This window comes from Tachysurus fulvidraco, chromosome 14 (assembly GCF_022655615.1).
Source record: "Tachysurus fulvidraco isolate hzauxx_2018 chromosome 14, HZAU_PFXX_2.0, whole genome shotgun sequence".
In the NCBI taxonomy this organism is placed as follows: domain Eukaryota; kingdom Metazoa; phylum Chordata; class Actinopteri; order Siluriformes; family Bagridae; genus Tachysurus; species Tachysurus fulvidraco.
In genome coordinates this window covers 25,157,457-25,174,956 of record NC_062531.1, presented here as the reverse complement: position 1 = coordinate 25,174,956, position 17,500 = coordinate 25,157,457, and the positions used below count along the sequence as shown (strand labels likewise).

General features: G+C 42.0%; 2 protein-coding genes across 10 annotated transcripts in view; one reads left to right on the top strand and one right to left on the bottom strand.

Moving 5' to 3' along the window:
- The window catches only part of fkbp15b (FKBP prolyl isomerase family member 15b), an 18,212-nt gene extending 6,938 nt beyond the window's left edge, over positions 1-11,274 (bottom strand). Inside the window, exons 1-22 of one of the 3 annotated variants that reach the window (XM_047800116.1) lie at positions 11,081-11,274; positions 9,365-9,462; positions 8,199-8,277; positions 7,847-7,916; positions 7,524-7,598; positions 7,331-7,429; positions 6,678-6,827; positions 6,186-6,254; positions 5,718-5,861; positions 5,476-5,603; positions 5,274-5,322; positions 2,736-2,861; positions 2,487-2,577; positions 2,315-2,391; positions 2,093-2,180; positions 1,808-1,917; positions 1,433-1,531; positions 1,124-1,218; positions 790-892; positions 581-613; positions 155-326; positions 1-38 (exon numbers count right to left, since the gene is read on the bottom strand). The exon at positions 1-38 is cut by the window's left edge and continues 99 nt beyond it. In XM_047800116.1, the coding sequence (XP_047656072.1) occupies positions 1-38; positions 155-326; positions 581-613; positions 790-892; positions 1,124-1,218; positions 1,433-1,531; positions 1,808-1,917; positions 2,093-2,180; positions 2,315-2,391; positions 2,487-2,577; positions 2,736-2,861; positions 5,274-5,322; positions 5,476-5,603; positions 5,718-5,861; positions 6,186-6,254; positions 6,678-6,827; positions 7,331-7,429; positions 7,524-7,598; positions 7,847-7,916; positions 8,199-8,277; positions 9,365-9,462; positions 11,081-11,130 (2,043 nt within the window). In that variant the 5' untranslated portion in view covers positions 11,131-11,274. The remainder of the gene's footprint in view (positions 39-154; positions 327-580; positions 614-789; positions 893-1,123; positions 1,219-1,432; positions 1,532-1,807; positions 1,918-2,092; positions 2,181-2,314; positions 2,392-2,486; positions 2,578-2,735; positions 2,862-5,273; positions 5,323-5,475; positions 5,604-5,717; positions 5,862-6,185; positions 6,255-6,677; positions 6,828-7,330; positions 7,430-7,523; positions 7,599-7,846; positions 7,917-8,198; positions 8,278-9,364; positions 9,463-11,080) is intronic. The other 2 variants (XM_047800114.1, XM_047800115.1) reach the window with 2 other exon arrangements.
- LOC113644536 overlaps positions 11,261-17,500 on the top strand; it is a 9,351-nt gene continuing 3,111 nt past the window's right edge. Inside the window, exons 1-10 of one of the 7 annotated variants that reach the window (XM_027149594.2) lie at positions 11,261-11,372; positions 11,871-11,883; positions 12,831-12,991; positions 13,564-13,693; positions 15,049-15,133; positions 15,278-15,381; positions 16,285-16,360; positions 16,440-16,721; positions 16,882-17,065; positions 17,292-17,449. In XM_027149594.2, coding sequence (XP_027005395.2) covers positions 12,832-12,991; positions 13,564-13,693; positions 15,049-15,133; positions 15,278-15,381; positions 16,285-16,360; positions 16,440-16,721; positions 16,882-17,065; positions 17,292-17,449 — 1,179 coding nt within the window. In that variant the 5' untranslated portion in view covers positions 11,261-11,372; positions 11,871-11,883; position 12,831. Of the gene's footprint in view, positions 11,373-11,550; positions 11,884-12,830; positions 12,992-13,563; positions 13,694-15,048; positions 15,134-15,277; positions 15,382-16,284; positions 16,361-16,439; positions 16,722-16,881; positions 17,066-17,291; positions 17,450-17,500 lie in introns of those variants that run through there. The other 6 variants (XM_047800122.1, XM_027149674.2, XM_047800121.1 and 3 more) reach the window with 6 other exon arrangements.

Here is a 17,500-nt window from a genome sequence, read left to right as displayed (position 1 = left end):
GTACTGCACCTGCGCCTGCTCTGCCGACTCCTTCATCTCTGAAACACACACACACACACACAATTTACCAGTTTTTTTTTATGTGGAATCCTGCTCCTAACACGCAGCTGAATGATCTGAGCAAATTATCAGCAGGAGGTAGAAGGTTCCTCACCCTGCAGCTGGTTCTCTGTAGTTGTGAGCTTCGCGCCATGCTGCTGTCCTTCCTGAAGGGCGGCGCTCAGGCTCGACTGAAGAGAAGCTGCTTTCTGACGCTGTGCGGTCAGCTCCAACTGCAGCTCTGACACCCGTGCTGTAGAGCTGGCCAACTCGTCCGTCAACCTCACCTGCAAACACACACACACACACACCTCAAACTTTAACATCAACACCTATAAACACCAGAACAGAAGAAAGAAACAAGACAATGAAATGAGACTAAACTAAAGACGCCGTGACTGCAGTGTGTCGCCAAACTGAACTCGCAGCTGATGGACAGAAAACAAAAGACAGTTATGAAATGATGCTTTTAAAAAATAAATAAATAAATAAATAAAAATGAGGCGGATGAAGAGGAAGGCGGCAGAGATGAGAAGCTCACCTGGGTCATAACCACGTCCTGTGGCAATGCATGCTGGGAAAAGAAAGTAGTCACTACCACCGAAGTGCCTTTGGGCCAATCAGATCACAGTATCTGATCTGAGGTCATTGTAGCTTCCCGTATTAAAGAACTAACCAGATGAAGGAAGTCATACGAGAGGCAAATAAAGTGCATACAGAAAGTTAAAGCGCATGTGTTTGTGACGTCACCTTTTCCTGTTCTGCCTGCAGGATTCGCGCCTGGTTGTGCTCACTAGAGTTCTTCAGAGAGTCGTTCCGCTGCTCCATCAGCATGTTACTCTGCTCCATGTACCTACACACACACACACACACACACACACACACACACACACACACAAACATTATACCAGACACAAGAGTCAAATTTGTAGGATTGATAAATAACGTGACCCAAATGATGAGATCTCGTTATTTAAAGATATGAATCAAAAGTCAAAAATAAAATGGAAATAGAAACAATGAGATTTTATACGAGTTTGAAAATAACAAGGTATTAATAGAATTAACACGTTGAAACTTTAACCTCTGGTTTTGGTTAATGAGTTCTCCGATCTTGCGGTTCTGCTCTTCGATGCGCAAGCTCTTCTCAAACACCTCCTTCTTCAGGCACTCGTTTTCCTTAAAAACAACAACAAACACACACAGGCACACACACAGGCACACACACAGGCACACACACAGAGACAGACAGACACACACACACACAGACACACACACACACACACAGACACACACACACACCCACACACACACACACAGACAGACAGACAGACACAGGTCAGGTTTCCTCTCACTGTTTGTTGAAGGAAGGACGTGACATGGTGAATCATACCTGGATGATGCGTTGGATGGTGTTCATGATCATCGCCGGTTCCATGGAGACATTGGACAAGCCCAGAGAAAGCCCACCCTGCTTGTGCATCTCATCCACCTAACAGGACCAGAGAAAGTGTCTGAAAATATTACAGAACTAAACCCTAAAAAATTATTATTTTTGATTATTGAGAATTGTTTCCGTTACACAAAAACAATGCAAATGCGGACCAGCAGACACCAGTTAAGCATGAGAGATAATGTTCATTACAAACTTGAAGAAAGCGCGTCAATGATTTCGTCTGTTGTCTAATAACATTTTTTCCCTGGATCAGTCACATGAAACTAACGTTCGTCTGAGCGGATCATGTCTCAATGTTCTAACGTTTCTTACCTTGGCAGCTAATTGGTCCACTTTATCACCCACTTTGCCCACAGCCAGTCGGATCTCGGTGTTGTGCTGACGGGCCTCCGTCATCAAAAAGGACGTGACATCACCACTTCCTGTAGGGCAAAAAAACCAGTACAATAGAGTAGTAACTTGTCACAGATAGAGGGACAATAATCAAACTCCATTACACTGGGTTTAATATTTACTGCATTGATAGTTAGCAGTTTGTTTGCAGGAGGTGTGGTGTGTGTGTGTGTGTGTGTGTGTGTGTGTGTGTGTGTGTGTTACCCTGGTAAGGCACGGTCTGTGAGGGGTAAATCTGTCCCACCTGTTGTAGGTGAGATGGAGCCGTAGTGGACTGACTGTAAGAGTATGGCTAGAGAAAACACACACACACACACACACACACACACACACACACCTCTACTATTACAGAAGGTGTCACCACTGTCAGTGTTATACGATTAGGAGTTAAAGAATATGTTGTGTATAAAATAACGCACTGCTCACCTGGAAGCCATGACCTGCCACGGCCATCACAGGCTGCGGATTGGCTGTTGCCATGGAAACAGGCATCAAAGCCGTTGCTGGAGAAGTAAAAGGATAGAAAGTCACAGGGGTTACGTAACATCTCACTACATAAATGATGGAGGTGTGTGAGGAGTATGAGGTGTGTGTTCACCCTGAAGCGAAGCTGAAGGACCAGCGGTGAGGTGGACCGGCTGAGGGGAGCGTGCGGGGGGGCGCTCTTTCAATCGGGGCACACTCGGGTCCTGTGAGACGCACGGAGACGTAAGAGTGGTGTTAAAGGTTATAACACAGCTTATGGAAGGAATATTTAAAACGCTCAAAGGTCACATGGTTGTGGGAAAAGTCCTTCCTGTTAGAAGGTTTTCTGTTTTTTTTATATATACTGTATAATCCGTCATACCTCCAGTTCAGAGTCGCTGGACTCGGCTTGCGAGGGTGACGATGACGGCCCGTGGATGAAGGGCAGCATGGGCTGACCCATCTTGGCCATGCGGGAAATGAGTTTGGCTTTAGTTGCATCCGGATTCTGAGAAAACAAACAAACAGAATCAATCTTTTGTAATAAAACACATATAATCTGTTACAAACATCACAAACAAAGCGTCATCCTGCACCCATTCATTCAGAGCAGAGCTTCAAACACTCAAACTGTGAAAGGATGTAAATTTTAAACTGGTTAAAAAAAATGTCAAAAAGATTTGAATTCGGATTTGGAGAAGATTCAAAGATTCCGAATCTAAAATTGACTCCAGTTTTGATAACGTTTTAAAAGATTCATGGCGTGAATCAGCGTGAAGGGGTTCGAGTGATTCAGACAGAAGATTCAAAGATTCAGATTTTTTTTTAAATGGTTCAACGATTTTAATTATGAAAGATTTCAGGATTCAAACCATTTAGATGGTAAAAAGTACTCGAAGATTCAAATCAGGAAGTAATTCAGATCGTGACAGGATTATAAGACTGTTAAAGGATCTGAGACTTAAAGTGGGAAATGATTCAATGATTCATAAAAGCTGATGAAGGAAGCTCAAATGTTGATGATGTTTCTTTTACTTTAGAACTGAATCAAAATCAATCAATCAGATATTTCATCAGAAATCGATTGATCTCAGTCAGGTTACTCATTAATAATTTTGAATCAGATTTCACACCTATAGTTCGGTTCATTTGGTCCGGACCAAAAGCAAATAAATGATACAATTTTTTTTAGCAGTTTTGGTTCCTTTTCACACCACACTGATCGTTCTGTTCCGCACCAGTTGAAATGAACCAAAATGCAGTCATGTGATAACATCCACATCACTCATTGGCCACATGTCTTTGAGCGTATTTCCTAAACTGCTTCTCGATTGGTCAGAATAAACGTGCGGGAAATTTCAACGACACTCCGGAAGTAAAGAAAAAGAGGAAAATACAGCATACAGTACACCATGGAGAGACGACCGCGCGCTGCGATTATGTTCGTGGTTGTAATCTACTACATCGCTCGTATACAGCATTCTATGCAAAGTCTTCATTTTCAGAACAAAGCGCGGATGCGACTTTAATGCATCATTTTAATGCACCGCAAACGGCGAAGACGCATCGCAAGACACTTCTGGAGGCGGCGAGCATTACTTTTGCGAAACTGTGACATGCTTAAAATATTGCCAACGACCCACTACGGCAGCTGGTTTAGTCCAAAATGCGCAATACTTTTTGCAGTCAGGTCTATTCGATCTCGGACCGTGTTCTCACCACAAACGAATCGTACCAGAGTTCGTTTGAAAGCGTACCGAGACCACCTCTCCAAAGAGGTCTCGGTACGCTTGTTTGGTCCGCTTTTGGTGCGCACCAGAGTTCGATTGCTGCATTCTCACCTGCCCAAATGAACCGCACCAAATGAGCACTCGAACTCTGGTACGATTCAACCGAACTAAACAAAGCAGGTGTGAAAGCACCCTTAGTCATCGATCAGATTACTAGGCTGCATGTAAACATGCACGGAAACCTAAACCGGACCGAGTCTCTATAAGCTTTCTAGCATTAAAGGTGGGGTCTCCGATTTTTGAGAAATGCTTCAGAAAACTCGGGCCGGGCCGAAAGATTCGGGCCGAATAATAAAAAAAAATCAAAACTAACGTGTAGCCAATGAGCAGAAAGGGGCGTGTCGTGTCAATATGGGCGGAGAGAGTGTTCAGTGCGCACGTGTGTGACATTAGCAGAAAGCGGTTTTAACATTGACATGGAGGATAAAAACAAAAGAAAGAAAGAGAAGAAAGACTTACGATAAGGACAAGAAGTAGGACGTGTTAATATAGGATCAGCTTTCCAGCGCTGGAGAGAACTGAAGGAGCAGGAAGTTGGCCACATATTCACAGGTTGGAGTTTCCCGAGTCAATAACTCCTGAGCTAAACGCAGTTACTACACAAATAACACCTCTTTTCTATCGTAGTAATGTAGAGAGGCAGCTACAACCGCGTTTTGTGTAGTAACAGCGTTTAGCTCAGGAGTTATTGACTCGGGAAACTCCGACCTGTGAATATGTGGCCGACTTTACTTAAGACGCCGAGGCGCTTTTTTCCTTCTCGATAGGTGAGTAACGTTGGTTTTGCTTTGTTACACAGAACTAATATATGCCTTTGTCCTTTACATGATTATGCTTGTGTGGCATTTTTGCTTGTTTGTTTATCTACAATCGTATTGTTCTTCCCTTCAGCTATGATAAAGAGACGTTTCTTTTCGTTAGTCGCCTGGGTTACGTATGTGTGTGTGGGCGGAGCTATCGATACAGGGGTGGGACCCATTTGGGTTAGGGGCGTGTTTGTTTTCGTGATTTCAAATGTCGACATTGGCTTTCAAACATCGGAGACCTTGCCTTTAATACCAGTATTACAATTTTATCAGAAAGTGTTATTTAAGAGAAAAAAATTCGGGAACAAAGAGAAAGCTACTCACTGCTAGTTGCTCGCTCAGTGAGTTGGATTTAGCTCTTAGTGGTGGTTCACTGAAAAAGCAGAAGAATACATGTTAAATAAATAAAACCACAAACCTCAGTGATTATACACTTATTTACTCTTATAAGTGAACTGAACCACTTGGTCTTCATGCCACCCTGCTAGATAGCACCTTAACCCCTGGAGCCCTGAGCTGCTCGTACCCTGATCTGCTGGCTGCTGAGGTGAGATCTGGCCCCAGACTTTCCACGCTGGGGGCAGGAGAGGGCACGGCGGTGTCCCTGGAGCTCACGGCTGTCCTCTCAGAGCCAGCGTCTTTAGCAAACTTCACCTGTATGTTCACACACACACACACACACACACACACACACACAATGCTTTTAAACTTTCTTAATTATGATGAAAGCATCCACAGATGAACTGTAAGAGGTTTATTGTCCCTCACCCTACGAATTTCTGCCTCAAACACCAAAGTGCTGTCTGCAGGGACTCGGCCAGGGACGCCCTGTGACCCGTACGCCAGAGCGGGGGGGATCACGAGGAGACGCCGTCCTCCTTTACGCATGTTCAGCATACCCTCCTCCCAGCCCTGCCACAGAGAGAGAGAGAGAGAGAGAGAGAGAGAGAGAGAGAGAGAGAGAGTGAGAGAGAAATAATGAGAGAAAGTGAGAGAGAGAGAAATAATGAGAGAGAGTGAATGAGAGAGAGAGTGAGTGAACGAGAGAGAGAGGGAATTGAATGAGAGAGAGTGAGAGAGAGAGAATGAGAGAGAGAGAGAAAGAGAGATTATGAGAGAGAGAGAATGAGAGAGAGAAAGAATGAGAGAGAGAGAGAGATTTTTAATTTTAATTTTAATTAATATACACCCAACAATTTAATTATCCAAACGCTGACAGCTCTGCTTCATCCTCACCTTTATGACTTTTCCGGCCCCGAGCTTCATTCTCAGAAGCTTGTCCTTATTTAGATTAGAGTCAAACATCTGGAGACACACAATGTCAAAGTCAAAAGAAAACAAAAACGTTACCACTCGACCGTCATGTCATAAATACTCTCAGTTTGGACTATGGACCAATCACGTCTCGTATGCAAATTATTCGAGGATGATCCAGGAGTTAGAGATGAAGACAAATGCTAAAAAGACGAGCGAAACACGAGGATAAGACGACACCATCGTCTCACGAGCAGTTTCTCTAACAAACTGTTTATCGTTATCGTTATATAATTCATCAATCAGCGATTAAACCTTTATCAAATCTAAGATCGACGATGACCTGGATGCTACGATAGCCTTGGATAAAATTAGCGACAGACAGAATACAAGTTATGGTAACCAAATATATGGGCAGGTCTGGCCTCTGCGGTTGAGATTCGAGGATGCCGTGGCGCTACTCTACGTTCCCACCTGGCCGATGATGTGGTTCTGCAGCAGCCAGCCGGTGTAGGCGACCTCCAGAAAGTCTCCGTTCTCCACACCCTCCCCCTCCCCGAGAAGCAGGTCCTGAGTCACCAGCATCTCCAGTGGAGTAGAGCAGTTCGCTTTAGCCAAACACACCTGAAATCAGACACACAAACAAAATAAGAACTACAAAAGGACATTACAGGAATAGTTTAGTGAAATATCAAATTTACACAATGTCCAAGGAAGCCAAGACACGTTTGTGGTCTTATAACTTTAGCTACAAAATCTCATCCAAAAATCCCTAAATATAGTCTGAGATGTTCATCCTGAGAGTTAAAAGCCTGTAATATCGTCGTCTGCTTTGCTTCTGTTAGGAAAGCGTTAGGAAGCGACCCTTAGGGTGAAAGAGACAGAAGAATATCAAGGATCAAACAATATCAAGCCGCCTGATATCGGGTTACAGAGATTAGCCATACGTTTACAAGTTGTCGCTAAATATTTTTCACTTGCCATGTATCTGGGAAATACTTATGAATCTGTTTTGGGTTTGTCTTTGCATGACACTAACTTCTATATTTATAACGCCGTCCTTCTGTGAAGCGAATAGGACAAAAACTAAACCAGGTGACACGGACACCGTGGGCACCCTAGCGTACCTCTTTGCAGAAATCTGTTGATGCTTTCTCTGACTCGAACATGAGAGACCAGTTCTGTCTCTGGTCGTCATAAAAAGTGCAGTAGTTACTGGGCTGGACCTGCGACGGGAAACAGAGACGGCGATAAGAGCGGAGAAGAAGGCGGGACAATCTGGTGAGATTTAAAACGATCACGCGAGGAGAGGAAACGCACGGTGAAGGAGAAGGCCGAGTGAATCCTGGCTGCCGTCACGGGTTTCTGCTGGCTGACGTACAGCAGCAGCTTATACTGGAAAAGAAACAGAGAAATGAGTGATGAATCTACAGTCGGACTGATTATTTCTCAGTGTGTGTAAAAGTTTGTGCTTGCGGTCAGAGAAATAGATTAGTAAACAATACTAATATAAAATAATACTAAGCACCTTGTACTGAAACATGGATTTGGATCAGCTCGTTAATCTGTTAGTTGTGTAATAATAATAATAATAATATTCTCAGGATTATTGAGACCGAAGGCATGTTATGGACTACACACACCTCTTTGCTTGCGTGGTTTCCTAACACCGCAGCTCCCAGCTTCCCTTGCTTCACATACTGTCCATTAACACTGGAAAGACACACGTTATGGTGAAAACTCTTCTCTTTTTGCTTTAACTGTTCGACTTAAAACATGGCTTTATAGTTCCATGGTATCCAACAAATTTGAGATATCGTTTAAAGATAAAAGACGGACAGATATCATGGAGCCGTTTAAGGAACTAAAGAAACACATTTTACACAATGGAAATTTCCCCAACATGGACACAGACAAAGTGAAACCATCCAAACTATCTTTATTGACTGATACTGAATGTACACCAGGTCGATGAGGATAAGACAGGACGCTCACTATCTGTACGCGTGAACGGCCGTGGCCAAGAGCACAGCAGGTGACCCGGTCGGTGGAGCGGCTTTCTGAGCAGCTGGACCTGTAAAACATTTGCAACAGAGCTAAATGAATATCAAGCTTCTGCTTTAAACAAACATCATAATAAATATTAAATATTTTGCATTTTCAGCAGCTTGTACTCTTATGGTCTCAAATGAGTCAATTCTCTGAATGAACGTTTTAAGGTGAACACGCAATATGAGCCAAAATCGTTGAAGCTCAGGTTTAAGTGAACGCTCAATGCGAGTTGACTCTTTGAATCGGCACTTTTAGGTGAACACACGATTTAAGTTGACTCTTTGAATAAACATGATTCTGATTCTGAATGAGTACTTTTAGGTGAACGCTCAATGCGAGTTGACTCTTTGAATCAGCGTTTTTAGATAAACAGTCCATATGAGCCAAATCGCTGAATATCAGTATTTAGGTGAACACTCAATGCAAGATGACTCCTTGAATCAGCACTTTAGGTTAACGCTCAATTTGAGTTCACTCTTTGAATCAGCACTTTTATATGAACACTCAATTTCAACCAGCACTTTTAGGTGAACACCCAACTGAGTTGACGCTTTGAATCAGCACTTTCAGGTGAACACTTGATGCAAATCGACTCTGAATCGACACTATAATGAGAACACTCAATGCGAGTCATCTATTTAAATCAAAACTTTTAGGTGAACACAGAGCGAGTCGACTCGTCTCTATTAGTATTTTTTCCCTTTTGTTGTTGTATTTAAATGCCTTAACCTGTCTGAATATCACCTGAACGTTCAGCATCCTTTTTATTGGTAATGTTTACAGCCGCAGTTCATACAAACTGTTCTCCGTCACATCAGTTTTTTTTATTTTGGAATCTGAACCAACACTACAAATGACACTTCTCTCTGCCGCATTTGTTCCTCTTTTTCTTTTGATTAAAAAAAAAGAATAAACATACAGAAAACAAACCATACTATAAAGCAGAATCGTCACTAGTGATTGCTTTTATTTTAAAGACTCAAACTGACCAAAAATGTCTGTTTAAATATGCTTTAACAAGGTGAGTATTCCTTCCTTCGTTTGCTTTTCTTTAACAGAAGTTTTCCCAGCATTTAAATCTTTCGGTTTGACGTAAATCGAGAACGTACCTGAGCTCTTACGAGGCTGTTTGGGGGCCATGTACTGGAATGACTCGTTGACCTTGCTGGGCGTCTGGTCCAAGCTGAATAGAGAAGCTAATTTCGCCCTGTGATCACAATGATTAGAGAAAGAAAGAAAGAAAGAAAGAAAGAAAGAAAGAAAGAAAGAAAGAGAAAGTGAAAGAGAGAGCAAGAGAGAGAGAGATTTAAACAAACATCACATTTTTTAATGATTGCAAGGAAACAAATTTCCCCATAAATCCACTCGGGCTGGGTTAAATCTCCAAAACTTTTGGAGGTTCATCTTGCCTCCATAAAGCCCTTCATTATGTGCTTCTCTGGATTAAACCTGGCATCCACAGAGGCGAGCATGTGAGTGGCATTAACGCAGGTCTCACACAAGATCTCAGCCGAACTCACTCATACTTTAATAAACATCACTGAGCTGTAAGACTTTATTAGATTTATTTGTAAAACCAGCCAGTTAACGAGGAGCTACGTCATATTTGATCCGGCTGTAAGAGACTGTAAGAGCGGAGAGAGTTTGCATTTTATTCATTTAATCACGTTGTTTATGGTTATAAACACTCATTACTTCTTACACTCACAACTGTTGAATTATGAAGATTAGAATATATCCAGTAAGGACCAGTGATAATTTAAGGGAAAAATAAAACACTGTCTCATGCTGTTATGGGAAACGGATCGGTGTGATGAAGCGGAGTTATTACTGTCAAACTCGAACGAGTTCAAGAGCAAGAGATTAAATCGTACTTTTTATCCATTTATAGTTACATTATGTAAAAAGCGAGTTCGTATTATCGCAGCTATAAACATCAGTTGCGTCTCCAGTCTTTATTTCCCGTCCTTGAACTCACTAAGACGGATAAGACGCCTCGTTACTGAGAAACTAGACTGCCTCGTGTCAACGAATAAAAAACGGTCGACGTTAAATCACCACATGTTTAACACAGAAACAATATCCAGAGGTGGGAGTAAAGCACACATGTGCAAGTCACAAGTAAGTCTCAAGTCATGAATGTCAAGTCAAAGTCAAGTTGAGTCTTTTTTTAATATATGTCAAGCAAGTCTCAAATTTGTGACTCAAGTCTGACTCGAGTCAAGTCATATGACTCGAGTCCCCCATCTCTGCTACTATACCTACTGCTACAGTAAAAACTAATCAACGCCTTCTGACCAATCAGGAGCCAGAATTTAACAACTGACGTTTCCTGGTCCTGTCATTTAGCTCTGTTTTGGGACCAGCCTCAAAAAAATGTGACAAAAACAAACAAAACTCAAAATAAAAAATTAACACTAGAATTAATTAAAACGACTCTTTATATAGGGGTTAAGGACGTGGTGTAAATTATGGCAATAAACAGCAGGAAAGAAAAAACAACCCAAAGGCATTTCACACGTGAGCTGCTATGAGGTCACGTGACCGGTCACGTGAAACGTTATTGCATGTCATTAACGTATAATAGACACACACACACAATTAATTTTATATATATATATACTAATAAACTAATAAACATCAACTAACTTTTATTCCATAACATTTTATTCCTACATAGCTTGTTAGCATTGCGAGCTTGCTAGCATTAAGTGCTGAATAAAAACACGACTCTTAGAAGTTCCAGAAGTTTCCTCCTCCTGCTGACTGTTAGCTAGCATCAGTTAGCTTTGTTTAGTGTCTGAACACCTCAGTGACTCACTCACCCTCCTGTAGGAGACATAAAATCTCCGTCTTCATCGTCAGCAGCGAACATTGTCTCTGTTTCAGCGCTGTCACTGTAATATACACATTTAACCTGGAAATCACTTCATTAGGAACAACAATAAGGTTTAATTAAATCGCGTGATCTGACTCAACACCGAGGACGAAACATCACAGCTTAACTTCCCTTCAGCTTCCGGTTTCCACTGATCAGCTGACCCCGAGGCCAAGAAAATTATGCGCGTATATTACTGGTCTTACGGTAGTCTCCAAAAGGAACAGCTAGTGCTGTGTGTATGTAAAAAAAACATCACTTGTACCATAACAAACAACACATAAAGGCGTCAGATTCCATCATATATATTTTTAAGTGTTTTATTTAATAATCGGTGAATGAATTAAATAAATTCTTTATTATTGAGAAACACAAAACCAGGATTATTTTGTGACGTTGTCGTGTGATTACCGTAAAGACACGAATATAAGCACGTTTCTAGTGGGAAAGTGCACGCGCATGAGACTTTCACAAACCTAAACTTGTTTTTTAATCAACACTTTTTTTTTTATAAAAGTTGTTGTTGTTGTTGTTCTATGTCAGATTACGTGCCATGTATAGAATACAATTAATTTTGCGTGGTTCAGCTAATTTTCCTAGTTTATACGTGTAGGTTGATATTATAAACTCAGGGTTGCTAAGCAACTGGACTTTTGCTGTAAGTATAAAACGAGTTAATTAAATCTGTATAATTGACTTTTCTCTATGTTTTTGTTTTTTCTGTTCATATCCAACAGGTTATAAGTTAAGGTAAGTTGCATTTCCGTTAATTTTACTTTATCTCAAGTAAACATTTATCACTTGTATTGTTTGTCGTTATAGAAAAGTGACAGTTGTTCAGATTTGATTGTTTTTTTTATTATAAACAATAATCTATAACGATCATTAACATATGATATGACTGACATATCATTCACGACATCAATTATTACTGTGTATATAAGTAAAGATTACTTCAAGAAATATTAAGAAATAATGATGGATGTGTTGATTTTGTTTTCTCTTTATTCCTTTTCTGCCCAACAATGACATCTTTTTAATCTCTTTATAGTTCCATTGACATCTACAAAACATCTACTGTACATGTACTTCCTTTAAGCTTTCCTTTAATCCAGCATGTACTGTAAACATCATGTAAACATAATGTACACTTCCTATTATCCTTCCTTTTAATCCAGCGTGTACTGTACACATCCTTTAATCCTTCCTATAATCCAACATGTACTCTACACTTCCTTTAATTCAGCATGTACTGTACACTTCCTATTATCCTTCCTTTAGTCCAGTGTGTACTGTACACATCCTTTAATCCAACATGTACTGTACACTTCCTTTAATCCTTTCTATAATCCAATATGTACTGTACACATCCTTTAATCCAGCATGTACTGTACACTTCCTATTATTCTTCCTTTAATCCAGCATGTACTGTTTACTTCCTTTAATCCAGGATGTACTGTACACTTCCTATTATCCTTCTTCTAATCCAGCATGTACTGTCTACTTCCTTTAATCCAGCATGTACTGTACACATCCTTTAATCCAGCATATACTGTACACATCCTTTCATCCAGCATGTACTGTACACTTCCTATTATCCTTCTCCTAATCCAGCATGTACTGTCTACTTCCTTTAATCCAGCATGTACTGACAGCTTCCTTTAATCCTGTCTACTTCCTTTTGTCCCTTTGGTCAGCATGGGGAGTCTCTGTGCTGATGATCAGATGGACGAGGTCCACTGTTTATGGGCACTGTGTCCACATCCATGCTGCTGGGAGGCTGAGCAGCGCATCGCTAAAGGCATTTACCGCCATGCAGTCCGAGTGCCTGCTCCTAAACACGGCACTAATCCTGAAGGTGAAGTGCATTCACTCAGCTCTAAAATCACTTTAGTCTTACAAACTCCAGAGTTAAAGATACAATCTGTTATTTTTAAAATTGTTGCTAAGATCATAATAATGCCACAGTTTCAAAAGTTATTTAAAAAACCCTGACTCATTAATGACATGCAGTACATTCCACTACCTTATTAATATCAACCTTCTGTTCATATTTTTCTGGCTCAGAAATAAACTCTGCCCACATGCAGCTGAAAACAGGGGCACAGGTCAGAAAAAACTTTTCATTTGTATTTGAAAAGAAATAAACTACGAGCTGCTTTAAATTTGAAATTTTCAGTCTCCTGAATTTCATCTTTATAAACACTGAAAAAAAAGACATCTTGATTATAGTCAAATTTTTTGTATTATTTGACTACAGTATAGCAGATATAATTAAACCTATTTCTAGGCATATTTCCACTATATTGCTGTTGTCATTGTCGTGCTCCACTTCGACTCACCGATCTCATTCCCTTTCCTCACGGATCTCATTCCCTTTCCTTACTTTCCTGCAAAGCTTTGATATCAGAAATGTCTCTTCGTCTACAGAAACGTTGCCGTCTCTGACGCTGGTGGATGTTTCGGATTGGACAGGAACTAAGACTGTGAGTCCGAGCAGAACGTCTCTGACCGCCAGAATTCCTCCTCCACGTAGAGACGCAGCACCGAGGCTGAAGACGTAAGCATCAGATATTGGCTATTCTCCGACAGTGTGGAATTAATCCCGAAATCTAATCACTGACTCAATCTAGTGACTGATTAATGTGATGATTCCAGCTATGTTGTAATTATTCCTGCAGAAACGAATTAGCAGTAAATTTAAATCGACTTCAGGGCTGCTCGATGTCTTCTCAGGCAAACATCATTTTATAAATGTTTTTCTTTTATTTTTTTATTATTCTTTTGTCTGGCTGTTATGCTACATTCTATTATATTCGACAGAAATAGGTAAAAAAAAAATGTCTAAATGTTCGTTCACCGTGGATCATTCTTCTTGAACCTCACACAGGTCCTTTTTAATTTAAATTAAAGGTGGGGTCTCCGATTTTTGAAAGTCAATGTTGACATTTGAAATCACAAAAACAAACACACCCCTAACCCAAATGGGTCCCACCCCTGTATCGATAGCTCCGCCCACACATACATACGTAACCCGGGCGACTGACGGAAAGAAACGTGTCTTTATCATAGCTGAAGGGAAGAACGATACGATTGTAGATAAACAAACAAGCAAAAATGCCACACAAGCATAATCATGTAAAGGACAAAGGCATATATTAGTTCTGTGTAACAAAGCAAAACCAACGTTACTCACCTATCGAGAAGGAAAAAAGCGCCTCGGCGTCTTAAGTAAAGTCGGCCACATATTCACAGGTCGGAGTTTCCCGAGTCAATAACTCCTGAGCTAAACGCTGTTACTACACAAAACGCGGTTGTAGCTGCCTCTCTACATTACTACGATAGAAAAGAGGTGTTATTTGTGTAGTAACAGCGTTTAGCTCAGGAGTTATTGACTCGGGAAACTCCAACCTGTGAATATGTGGCCGACTTCCTGCTCCTTCAGTTCTCTCCAGCACTGGAAAGCTGATCCTATATTAACACGTCCTACTTCTTGTCCTTATCGTAAGCCTTTCTTCTCTTTCTTTCTTTGTTTTTATCCTCCATGTCAATGTTAAAACCGCTTTCTGCTAATGTCACACGTGCGCACTAAACACTCTCTCCGCCCATATTGACACGACACGCCCCTTTCTGCTCATTGGCTACACGTTTGTTTTGTGAAGCGGTTTTCTGAAGCATTTCTCAAAAATCGGAGACCCTGCCTTTAAGAATGAGAGCCAGAGAAACTTTGACTTGACCACAACCCGACTCTGAAGACACATAACGTTCCCTGTGTAACTTTTTCTTCAGTCTCTCTCACTATTTTTAAGAATACTTTGCCAGAGTGTGCCAGACACACAGACCTCTGGATTATTCTTTGAGATTGATTAAGCAGGAAGTTTGTCATATGTATAAAAGTTACCTTTCTTTATGCAGGACAAATCCATCTTTCCCAGCGATTACCTTAGCAGCAGCTAAATCCCACGCCAGAGGAAGCAGCACCAGAGACATGGGTGTAAGTGTAGGTCAAAGGTCAGACTCTAAAGAAACTGACATAAAGTTGAGAAATTTAGGATCCAACCAAATGCATATTAGTGCCTTAATATCTGCTCTCTGGAAATCTATGGGCATTAAGTGATCGGGTGTGTTTGTTGTACTCTTAAAGGATAACACAGCTCACATCAGCCCTCTGATTGGCTCACCATGGGGATCAGGATCATTAGTGCTGTGGGTCCCGAATCCTCACTACGTCCCTCAGTGTCTTAAGAGGTATCCAAACCGCCAACCCTCCTTCACTGTGACTGACAGACATACAGACCACACCTCCTTCACTGTGACTGACAGACATACAGACCACGCCTCCTTTATTGTGACTGACAGACATACAGGCCACACCTACTTCATTGTGACTGACAGACATACAGGCCACACCTCCTTCATTGTGACTGACAGACATACAGACCACACCTCCTTTATTGTGACTGACAGACCTACAGGCCACACCTACTTCATTGTAACTGACAGACATGCAGGCCACACCTCCTTCATTGTGACTGACAGACCTACAGACCACACCTCCTTCATTGTGACTGACAGACATACAGGCCACACCTACTTCATTGTGACTGACAGACATACAGGCCACACCTACTTCATTGTAACTGACAGACATACAGGCCACACCTCCTTCACTGTGACTGACAGACATACAGACCACGCCTCCTTTATTGTGACTGACAGACCTACAGGCCACACCTACTTCATTGTGACTGACAGACATACAGGCCACACCTCCTTCATTGTGACTGACAGACCTACAGACCACACCTCCTTCATTGTGACTGACAGACATACAGGCCACACCTACTTCATTGTGACTGACAGACATACAGGCCACGCCTCCTTTATTGTGACTGACAGACATACAGGCCATGCCTCCTTTATTGTGACTGACAGACATACAGGCCATGCCTCCTTTAATGTGACTGACAGACATACAGACCATGTGGCTGACAAAGGCCACGCCTTCTTCACTGTGACTGACACATACAGAGGTCACGCCTCCTTCATCACGGCTGATATAAAGGCCACGCCTTCTTCACTGTGACTGACACATACGTGTTACGCCTAGTGGCCTTTATCAGTCAAGAGCTTCTGTTCTTGTACCGTCAGCTCAAAACCTCCACAATGTGCTGTGAAGGAGTTAATCTGCCTCCCGGCTTCTCAGACACTGAGCACATCTAAAGTGGTGAGTAAAAGTCAGCTCTTAAACACGTCACTGCGTCGTCACAGAATCCCACCTTACACATGTGGTTCCTCTCGATCAGAACCGTAAAAGAAGTACGAAGTCAGTGCGGTTCCATCTCACCTGTTCACCCCTGACCTTTCACGCCAGTCGGCAGACAGAGGCGGTGTCACCTGATGAGCAGGAGGCAGGTACAAGAGACAGCCTGCAGGCATCAGCAGTTGTGGATGATCCTGAACACCTGAGACACCTGAGTGCGTTCCTGGTGAAGAACAAACCCGCTGTTTTTCACAGTGCGAGAGAGAGGAGGGTCAGGAGAGAGTGCCGGGACGCACCAGCTTCACTTTACAAACTGGACACCAAGGTGAAAAACTCGTCTACACTGGTTGTAACCGGTTAGAACAAATTGTCAGACAAATACACTGGATTTTATTTTCCACAACTATAAAAGGATAAAAAGTACGACGTGTCCTTATTTATTAAATAAATAAATGCTCCTATTGAGTCTTTTCTGATTTGTGCAGACAGGTGAGGAGGATGTAGACTGGGACAGACTGAGGAGACAGTCGTACCTCTGGAAGAGGCATAACGTCCACCCTGAAGATGTCAGTCCACCAGGGGGCGCCAGAGGAACTGAGGGTACTGTAGGCTCATCTCCTGTTTCAAAACCGAGCACGGATCGAACGCTTCACAGCCCACAGTGTGCAGGTGAGTGAAACCTGCTACTGTTAACATTTAAGTGGGCGTGGTCAATGTGTCTGTCTGTCACAATAAAGGAGGCATCGACTTTCACACATGCAACTGCAATCAGGACACACACCTATAATATGGATCTAAAAATAGTGTGTATTTAAAGAGACTGAATTTGATAGATAAAGGTGTGCGTGTGTGTGTGTGCCTGTGTGTGTGTGTGCCTGCGTGTGTGCATGTTCAGCTCCTGCAGCATGGCCGTGTGTGAAGAAGACGCTGTGTTCTGGCCGATACACTCATCCACTGCTCTCTCACAAGAGGCACCCACCACGAACCGGGTCAGAACTGGACATGACCATCTGCAGCACTTCTGCTGTAACTGAACACAATCAGCTACACCGAGTAAGAGCTCACACATGCACACTCACTCACTCACTCACTCACTCACTCACA